The sequence below is a fragment of the Frieseomelitta varia genome, unplaced genomic scaffold (genome assembly GCF_011392965.1).
Source record: "Frieseomelitta varia isolate USP_RPSP 00005682 unplaced genomic scaffold, Fvar_1.2 scaffold_562, whole genome shotgun sequence".
NCBI lineage: Eukaryota > Metazoa > Arthropoda > Insecta > Hymenoptera > Apidae > Frieseomelitta > Frieseomelitta varia.
This window is the reverse complement of record NW_025110326.1, coordinates 393766-404108: the sequence shown is the minus strand read 5'-3', so window position 1 is coordinate 404108 and position 10343 is coordinate 393766. Positions and strand designations below refer to the sequence as shown.

Sequence of the window (10343 nt, the reverse complement as noted above, 5' to 3'; positions counted from 1 at the left end):
TATATAAAACAAAAAGTGACAGACACGTAGATAGTATTATCGTTAATGATTACACCTGTCCTCCGCTTAATGCATCCGCTTACGCTATCTATTTCAGCTAAACAAAATAAAAATCAAGTCAAATGCACGTGCGCCTGCGTTATGCAACACGTTCTGCTCGCTCTTCCTCTGATTCGGCGACGTTGCCGCGGCTTCGTCGTCATCAAAATCGAATGTTTCCTCTGCATTTCATGCGATCAAAATTCTATTTTCAATTTGACTGTGGTCAATTTAATCTGTTCCGGTATGTTTGATAAGAGATATCAATCCCCCCGATTCCAGTTCTACTAGTTTCTAATTATTAACTCGTTATTCGTTGATAAGGAATGAATTCATCCAACATCAGTATGAACGGCGACAGGATTATTCGAATTGACGTTAATAATAAAAATTACTGAAATTTTGTATGACTGATGACAATTTACTTTGAACGAAGAGCTGGAAAATAGTAAGTATAGAAAATAGTTGTATTAGGACTGCAGTTGGTACGATTGCGATTAATATTGTCACAAGTTCTTGAATATAAATTATGTTCTGTAGAACATTAGAGAACGCAGTTTACGATCAACGAATATTCGTGAGAATATTAGAGAGGCATGAATCGCGACGAGTGTCAAATCGACGAAGCCGGGCAACGTGACAGGACCCGCCGGAAAATAGACTAAACAAACAAACAACAACAACAATTAATAATAATGTCCGCCTCCGCGGCGATCAGCGCCGTTCACACGACTTATGACACTGTGTTAAGTCACGCGTCGATTCGCGTGCAGTGTTTGCCAAGGACCAGAGAAATTCGATCACTACATCGAGAAATATCATCTTTATACTCGTATTCGCAATTCAAGTAATCGTAAAGTTACTTTAAATATAATTACACGCTGAATGTTCAGTGATTTCTAAACGAGACTGTATATTGTTTGCACCAGCGGGACTTCGTATAATAATGATTTAGACCGTCGATTTTTACGTGCAAAAACATGCGAAATATCCAGTGTAGAATATTTGTTACAATCGCGCTGCGGATTTTTCGCAAATTCATATTTTTGTGAAGAAAATTTGAAAGAGGTAGAAGATTGGGTGGAATACTGCATTCTGGATACTTTTGCACGTCACATGCATTCTGTACATTTCAAGTTTCTCATAAATGCACAAAGTTCAAAAAAGGTCTAGTTACCAGCTATGTACCAGATAAGCATCTTCAATTATGTTCACGCAAATGCAAAAACGCGTACAAGTCCGCGGTCTACAGATAATAGATAAATAAATGGATAACGCGATGGAAGATACATCTCGGCGATAATCAAATTTCTGAAACGGATCCTCGGCGAGCAGTTGGAAAGAGAGAGAGAGAAAGAGAGAGAGAGAGAGAGAGAAATTAAAATATAAGAAACGAGAATTAAGAAAAGTGAAAACGACAGTCGGAAAGGCGAGAAGCAGCTTCCCTCGCGAGCCTTCCCATTCATTGGTTGTATTTTGGCACGGGGATGAGTAACCAGCGCGTCTCTTTGAATCTGACAAAGCTTCGTTCGCGTCTGATCGAACATGATAATTTTTCCCTTTTCCTCCGGAAATGTTTCTACGTGTCAAAAATAATTAGAGGAAAGCGCTGCTCTAGTGGATTTATCTTCTTCCTGGTCTCAAGTTTCTTTCCAATCGCTTTGGTTATCTCGAAGAGTGTCATTTTGTTGTTAAAAACATAAATATACGTGTATATTCTTTCTTTGTTTCGAGGCGCTTTCCTTTCAATAAATATCGTTTTAATTTAATAAAATAAACAATTAAAGCTTCCCCGACGAGAGGGTTAACCCTTAAGTACTACAGACGTCGAAATTTATGCTACTATAAAAAGTCTCGTAGATTTTTGCTGTTCTGTCTAAATTAGAGTTAGTTCAAGTTTGATAAAAATTTTTAACTTGCTTTATATATGTTGTGTATAATAAAAGATAATAGTGAACGTATTGAAAAATAGAAAATAACGCGAGAGTAGGAGAAATAGAAATAAATACGACTTGTAGTATTTAAGGGTTAAAGATACATTCAATTTGTTTGAGCTGAACTTTGTTGTAGCTTGTTTCAGCTATCAACGTTTCTCGATTCGATTGGGTCAGTGGTGAAATTTGTTTTACTTGTTCGATTTGCGAACCTGTGGAGGCCACCGTCCAGCGGTTAGATCCACAACACCTCCGTCGACCGGATTTCCTTTATTACTCGTACGATCTTCGGTGTCTAGAGGGAGTCAAAGTTCGATTCTCGATCGCTGGTCTGGAAGAATCATTCTCTGTGATTAGAAACTATTTCTAAATTAAAAATAACAGCCTATCGTTTCATTGCACCACTACATTTTGATTATTGTGCGCCAGCTATAGCAATCACTGTAAAATGAACTTTCGAAGTTATGAGATGTGTTATATGTGTTCATCATTTTTCGACAAAAACGTAGCTGTGAATGTTTGTATCAATTATATAAATTCGACTGCAAATATTTATGCATTTTGAAAACTTTATGAGTATGAAAATCTAGAGCACGTAATATACAAAACACCAAAACTAAAGTAATCATTGCATTTAATAGATAAAGCAAACTCCATTCAAGGAATTGTCATTAAAAATCCACATTACGTTAACGCAACACTTTATTTGCAACTCATTCAATTTTACGAAATTCTAAGAAATTGAAATATTTATAACATTATGCTTGATTTTTAATTCCGTTCTTTCAATCCTTGGCTTCGTAAAAATATAAAATTGCACATTCGTTCGTAAAAATAAAAAATTGCAGTCCAACTAATTAAATTATGTAAACATCGGGCACAGGAAACAACGCACAAAGAAGTAGAAATTTGAAATGGTGCTTGAATCTCGCTCGTAACTCACCTTATCCGGGCTATAAAGTGGCGGATGTTGCGCCGGAAGTCTCAACGTGCTTCCCAGATCCCTCTCGGCCATTGTATGCCCCTCGCTGGCGCTGTCTCTCGTGTCTCTGTTGTCTCTGGCGTCCTTAACGCTGTTTCTTCTGGCATCGGCGACTTTTGTGGGCGGTTGGATGGTTGTTTCGCCGCATGATCTGGCGAGAGTCGAGCCAGCCTCGCCTAGATCGAGCCTCAGCAGCTTCGTCGGTGCTTGGATGGTTGTCTCGCCGCAGGAACGCGCCAACGTCGAGCACAAATCACCCTGGAGATCACCGGTTCGCAACACTTTCGTCGCTGTCTCGACCGTGGTCTCGCCACATGAGCGAGCTAACGTCGAATCGGTGTCCATTTGACGAGTTACCGTTGCTGATACCTGAGAAACGTATGAAATAATCAATGCTTTTTTGTTCGTACGGACTTTATGAATTGGCTATGAAAAATTATAAATAGGATAATAGCGCTGTTTCGTGACTTTGGTAGATTGATAATTCTTGTTTCTAAATTTTATCAACGTTATATCTGTACTCTTTCTTACTTTCCGTGAGATCAGTTTCAAGATCGTAGAATGCGTTTTACTATAATTATAAAAGCGATAGCTTTTAATTATATATATTTATATTATTAATATTAAAAATAATATTTATATTATTATAGTGTTGGAAAATTAAAAAATTGTAAATTTTAGAACCGATATTAATTTACGATTAATTAATGAAAGAACACACCTGAAAACCAGCGCTAACGAGAGCGCCAGTCGGTGCGGCCGGCGTTCTGACGAGCTGCACCTCAGACTCCTTGCAATCTTTCACGCTGGATACGCTCTGCTTCCTGTTTCCGGTGTTATGCGTGCCGCTTTCGAGGTAGTTGAGCAGCTTGTGCTCTTCTGTCGAGAACGTACTCATGCCGGACTTGTAATTCTGCGGAGACTGGGGTGCAGATCGATACTTGGCACGTGGGATCATCACTGTCAACGAACGATCTCGTTGTTCGTCATTCACTGGTACTGTAACCAATATCACAAAGATAATCTTTGATCATTTATAACACAGCAACAGAAATTTCCATGCTTCAATGCTCTTTCAACCAAATATTTTTTGACATGGTATTCATTTCCTTTTTCCTCGAAAACTGTTAAATAACTTTAAATTTCTCACTTTAAGTTTTCAATAAAATTGTTCAAAATGTTTTTAAAACGGAAGAAATTTAAACAGATTTTTAATAACTTTAAATTCTCGTCTCTTGAAAACATTCTTGCATTTCCATCAAAATGAATGACAAAATTTTTTTTTTCTAAAACATAATTTTTAGACAAGAGAGCCTACCCGACGCAGGTATCATAGTAGCTTTTCTCGGCGGATGCCTGGGTTTCGCGCTGATCTTTCGAGCAGGCCTCTTGGTCGGTGGCAAGGGTGCGATCATTTGTGGGGGTGGCGGTAGAACATGCGGCACGTGGTGTGGAATAGCCAGATCCGTGACACTACCCTCGCTACTCGTGTCCCCGCCTGTTCCAGGAATCATGGCCCTTCTGTCGCCAGTTCTCCGTTTCCGACTCGGTTGACGGAAACATGCCATGCCCACGCACACCGCCAGAAGACCCAGTAATATTGCACCGGTCGTAACCAGAGCTATCAGCAGCACTGCAAGATTTACGGTCCGACGTTACATTGGAAAATGAAATAAAACATTAACAATTAATTTCATTTTAATTTTTTCATCTCATTAACTAGGAAATATTTCATCCACGTATTTTATCTAAGTAATACTTATTCCTTTGTCTGAGTAGAAAATTTATTGAGAATTTATTAAAGTTACCTTTGAGATTAACTTGACATCGTTGACCACTATGCCAAGGGAAACACTCGCAGACTTCTTGACCATTGGTGTTCGTCACGCAGTGTCCTTTGTTATTGCAATTAGGGCAACCCAACGGCGCCTGAGAGCAAAGTCTCCCAGGATACGCGGGATTTTCAGACAAATCTGCCCAGCCTTCTTTGCAAGAACACTGATAAGAACCTCGGAGATTAAAGCAGGCAGCGTTCGGTGAGCAGTCATGGTGAGGCCCTCCTTCTTCCGTCGCGCATTCGTCGAAATCGATTGCCTCGATCTGAAATAAAGAAATATTTTGATATATTTCAACACACAGACATACACACACACACACACACACAAAAGAAATACAAATAATATATTTATCACTACTAAAAAATTTTAATTTCTTTATTGACTTGTTTCTTTACTTTACTTGAAGAATGAGACACTCACGACGTCAAGATTTTTCGAGGCATACACCTCAGTGCCTCCCAAGCTATAGTTGCTTCCAATTAGATACTTTCGAAGGACTTCTTTCAGCCTCGTTTCATTAGCATTATCGCTGAGCTGAACATGGAACTCGACTTTCGTTGGGTCAGGCGAGAAACCAGCTATCTTCAAGCCTCTATAGACGTCTCTCAGATCACTCTGCATCAGAGTTCTATCCAGGGCCTCTTTAGTAGGGCCCAGCAATTTTCTGAAACTCGTCGACGTCGAATCGTTCATGCTGTTTTCATAGACCACTGGCTCGTATCCGATGCGTTCCAGGCCAACGCGTAACGTGTACGTATAAGTGGCTATATGAAAAGAATATAAAAATAAAGAAACACTTGCTAGAAAGCTCTGCGACATTTTAGCAATTTAAAATTCTAAAAAATTAATCGTACGATTGCATTACATTGAATAGCGAGTTTTAAATTGACTTCAAGAAAGAAAGCTTAATAGATTCGAACTTGATGGCTCACGTTTGCAAGGTCGATCAGGGAACATTCTGGCGAAGCCTGGACGACAAACGCAACGCATTTCACCTCCAACTTCCGCGCATATCTCAGCCCTGGATGCTCTACACTCTGGCGTACATTGATTCACGATAGGTTGAAGCGACACCACAGGTGCTCCGAGAACTCCGCCAGCCAAAACTCTGTGGACTTCGTTTCCAGTTGGATCTTGCTCGTCTCTCGAAACATCATCGTATTCAGCCTCCACCTGAACAAGACATTGTATTAAATACAAGTTTTATACTCTTGTAACAATATACAGATAGACTGTAGATCTTTATGAAGATAATTTGAAAGATTAAAATGTAGATAAAAGAATTGTTTCATCTATTAAATATTATACACATTAAACACTCTGTGTATTTTTGTATTTTATTTCTAAACTTTCCGTATAATTGCATAAAAATCTTCCAGCCTGTGTACAACAAAGCGAGAAAAATTTGTTTCTTACGTTTACCTCTTCAGCACCATGTGCCGGTGGCTTCTGGTCGCTCACCACCACGAAGATGGAATCATTGTCCACTGCATTCTCGTAGGACGGAGGTATTCTAGTCACCACAGATTGCAGGATCGTTGACGTAACCGTGGAGACCACGCTGGTTGGACGCAACAACGTTTCCGTCACAGTTTCTACAGTGGTCGATGTCAACGTGTGGGTGAGCACTAGTGTTCGAGTCGTAGGTGGTGAACCCAAGACAGATGTTTCCGTTCTCGTTACCGTTGACGTCTGGAATCGCGTCACCTGTGTGGTAAAGGATTGCGACGCCGACTGAAACGTAGTCAACTCTTTATACATCGTTCTCTCCTCGAGAAACTTATTTTTTTAATTATGAAGCTAATATTTTTAGGAATTCATTGGTTTGATAATTAATTTGAATTTTAATACTTCTGACATGGATATGAATTATTTTTCAAAATTTTTTGATAAAATTTATACACTTATACATTGTGACAACAAAAATTTCTTCCTGTTTCTCCACAGACAACATATATCTTTCCAAATAAATTTTTATAATATCAGATTCATATAAATATAAATAAATTGAATAATTGGATGAAATAAATATAGATAAATTAAAACATATCGTGATTTAAAGTATTCAAATTCAAGTTGAACTCACCTCTTTAGACTTGGTACGCATAGTCGTCGTGGTTCTATTAGCATCGCGTGTCACACTACTAACGTCCTTCGTCATCTTGATCATCGACTCGTTTCTCCTGTCAGTATCTTTGGACAGCGTGCTCGTTACCTTCGTTATCGAACTGTCAACCCTGGTCACCACGCTCGGCAATTCCTTCGAAGTGGTCTCGTTCTTTCGCTTACGTTCTGTCGCCGACGAAACGACCACCCTCGAAACTTCGTTCTTCGTCACTGTAGGCCGCGACTCCTTCGTCTGGCTCGTGCTAACCACGTGGTGTGTCAAAACTTCCGTAGGTTCCACCTTCGTCGATGGTAAAACGTTGTCGTGACTCGACTCCAAAAATACTGGATGCTCTGGACGTTTCACAGGATTTCGTGGGATATCGAGATTGTGGGATCGCGTTGGTTCCACGTCTCTGATGGTCGACGATCTGCTTGGTTGAATGTAGTCAACTTGCGATGGTCGTAGTTTCGTTGGTATTACTAGATTCGTGGTTAGCAACGCAGTCGGTTGTATCGATATTCTGGAAAATTTCGGAGTTCAATTACTGGTTAATTTGAGTCTATATAATTTTTGAATCGAATCGAACACGTATTACGTTACGTTGGAAACACACGAGTAAAGTGAGGAAATAAAAATATTAAAGAAATTAAGTTAAGTTAATGGAATATTTTTTTTTTTTTTTTTTTTTTTTGATACCTAGATACAGGTCTCGTGTCAAACGGTCGCACGGTGTAGATGCTAACGTGCTCCGTCATCCGGGTTTCGACTGGCCGGAGAATTTCAGGCACGTCCACAACCACTGGGAGATCGACAGTGCCGTGTATGATCGGTATCTTCGATTCGATATCCTGGACCACTGGTATGTGAGATGTTGCGACGGCTGTCGCGATTTGAATCGATCCAGACACCGCCACCGCTGGCCTCACCGTGGCTATTTCCAGAGGTCTTGCGGTTTGTGTTACTGGCGGCGGAGGTACCATATCCTGGAAAATATGAAGTCAAAAATAAACTCACTAAAATAGTTAAAGAATTAATCAGGAATATCATTTATTAATTATTTTAATTGTAGAGAGGATTCTGAGATTTAAGCGACTTGGAGCTTAGTAAAATTTATTAGTAAAATTTCTAAAATTCTAAAATTCCAGACAATTTCTTTCAAACAATTTCCAGTCCTAGAGCTTAATTCCCAAAACTTAACTTAAAGAAACTTGAAAATCTCAAAAATCGACCAACAATAAACTGTCTATGCTCACACAGACTAACTTCGCCTAAAAAAAAATTTACCTGAGATAACAATTCCACGATGAAGGGCCTAGCGATAGATGGTCTCGGACTAGGAGGTACCATGCTAACACTAGGCAAAGGAGCAATGGTAGACTCCTTTAATGGAATGTACTTAGGTGGAGGCTTCAACCCAGACTCATTAGCATTCGCAAACGAGAATCTATCTTCCATGGGATTGCTAGTCGTAGTAATGTCAACTGGTGGAGGCGATAGTCCAACAACATCTCTCGAAGGTATAGGCGGTGGCTTCAAATCTTCTTCCTCGTTCTTATTCGACTGATTCAACCCAATAGCAGGTCTCAATGGCGGAGGCATCATATCTCTCGAAGGCACGCTCATTCCTTCCATACTACTCAACATATCTCCAGTAGACGTTTCTACAGGTCTCACTCTGATTTGGCTCTCGTGATTCATAGAATCATCCTTATTCGCGTCTGAAGCTGCAAAGTTCGTCTGATAAGAGCCATCTATCTTCTCGTTGTTTTTCTTCTTATCGTTAGAACTGCTGGTGATCAACATACTCGGTGGTCGTTCAGTTTGCGTCTTGCTGTCAACTTCTTCGCCCATAGCCTCCACAGGCATGGAGAATCTAATACTAGGCACGGTTTCGCCTTTGTTAGCTGTTGAAATGGTAATTGGTCCAGGTAATTGAGGTTTCGGCTTGGTAACGATATGAGGATACTCTGGGTGAATTATAGTTCCTGAATATTCTTGTTGATTCACCGTAGGACGATTCTTTTCTGAATCTAGTTTGACACTCTCAGTGCTCGTTTGAAGATACTGACCGTCCACTTTGTGGGAAATGGAGATGTTTCTATAATGATTCTTGACAATTTCGCTCATGTTTACCAGAGTCTCGTGTCTATTTGGTCTTTGGTCATTAATCTTCATTTCACCGTTCCAATTTTGGTCCACGAAGCCTCCCAATTGGAAATGACTCTGATTTAGTTTGTTAGAATGGCTCATAGTATTATTCAAAAATGAATCCAGGTTCCCTGGTTTGCCTTCGTTGGATTGTTTCACTTTATCTGGTCTGATTTCAGAGGTTTGGCCTACGATTTCTGGTCTGGGATACAGTACAGGCCTAGTCTCTACTTTGTTTATCATAGGTGGTCGAGGATATGGTCTGTTAGGTTTGTCCGAGTCGGGAACAAACTGAGGAATGATGGCTGGTGGTTTCAGATCTATGGTGTCGTCGTGTTCGCGAGTTGGTACAGTCGATGTTTGCTCCTTTTGATTTTGATTCTTATGACTGACTGGAGATACTTTATTGCCATAATACGTCGACGGTATACTTTGTACTACGTCGTATTCAGATTTGTCTTCTTTCCATTTGTAGCCGTAGTTCATTTCTTCCTGGCCAGTGTACACGCCAAATGGTTTTCCTTGAACCACTGGTGTTTCATAAAGCTTGGTATTGTAATAATTAGGCCCATACGGTATTTGGGACTGCGTAGCTTCGTTCTTTTGCGAAAACGGAGAACCTGGACTTATCCAGAGTGGCCTTTCCTTTTGATCCTGTTGAGAATCAACTCCTCCAGATGGTTTCACAATTACTGTATTACTAGGAGCAACGTTTACATGGGAATTTTTGGTGTTTGACGTTGTAGCGTTAGTTTGGTTAAGGAAAGGCGTGTCTTCTTTCGTTTTATTGTGTTTTGGCACTTCTTTTGCTTGACTGTGATAATTTATGGGTTCCGAGGCGCCGATTTCTGAATCCAGCGTCTTCTCTGTTTGTGAGTTGTCACCATTCCAAGTTTCTATTTTACTGTCTTGATTAAGTGGACGCTGATCGATGTTTTGAACTTCCGTATTTATTGCAACCGGCTTGTCATCTTGTTTGATTTTAGGATTCGAGGGATTGTGGTACTCTACCGCCCCGGTGGGCACGTGTTCTTCTGTTCTCTCGGTTTGAGGTCTTAGTTGACCAATGTTTGACGGTCTCTTTTCGGGGTAGAAATGAGGTGGTCTGTCTTGAAGATCAATCTGTTGAAAAAAATGGGAATATTATATGATTCAGAGATGTGTATATTACGTAGTTGGACATAAATATTTAAATATCAAGTTTCAATATTCAAAATATTAAGATATTCAGAAGACCAAATATTGAAATATTTAAACATTCAAATATTCAAATATCCAACGTTTGAATCTTC

At 39.8% G+C, this 10343-nt stretch overlaps 1 protein-coding gene across 5 annotated transcripts in view; it reads right to left on the bottom strand.

Moving 5' to 3' along the window:
- Nucleotides 1-868: 868 nt before the first annotated feature.
- Nucleotides 869-10343, bottom strand: part of LOC122533941 — a 93337-nt gene continuing 83862 nt past the window's right edge. For 2 of the 5 annotated variants that reach the window (XM_043664121.1, XM_043664125.1), the window contains 11 exons: nucleotides 8188-10173; nucleotides 7600-7886; nucleotides 6880-7423; nucleotides 6210-6527; nucleotides 5726-5966; nucleotides 5214-5557; nucleotides 4764-5055; nucleotides 4274-4588; nucleotides 3677-3954; nucleotides 2917-3324; nucleotides 869-2304 (listed from right to left, as the gene is read on the bottom strand). In XM_043664121.1, coding sequence (XP_043520056.1) covers nucleotides 2269-2304; nucleotides 2917-3324; nucleotides 3677-3954; nucleotides 4274-4588; nucleotides 4764-5055; nucleotides 5214-5557; nucleotides 5726-5966; nucleotides 6210-6527; nucleotides 6880-7423; nucleotides 7600-7886; nucleotides 8188-10173 — 5049 coding nt within the window. In that variant the 3' untranslated portion in view covers nucleotides 869-2268. The remainder of the gene's footprint in view (nucleotides 2305-2916; nucleotides 3325-3676; nucleotides 3955-4273; nucleotides 4589-4763; nucleotides 5056-5213; nucleotides 5558-5725; nucleotides 5967-6209; nucleotides 6528-6879; nucleotides 7424-7599; nucleotides 7887-8187; nucleotides 10174-10343) is intronic. The other 3 variants (XM_043664123.1, XM_043664124.1, XM_043664122.1) reach the window with 3 other exon arrangements.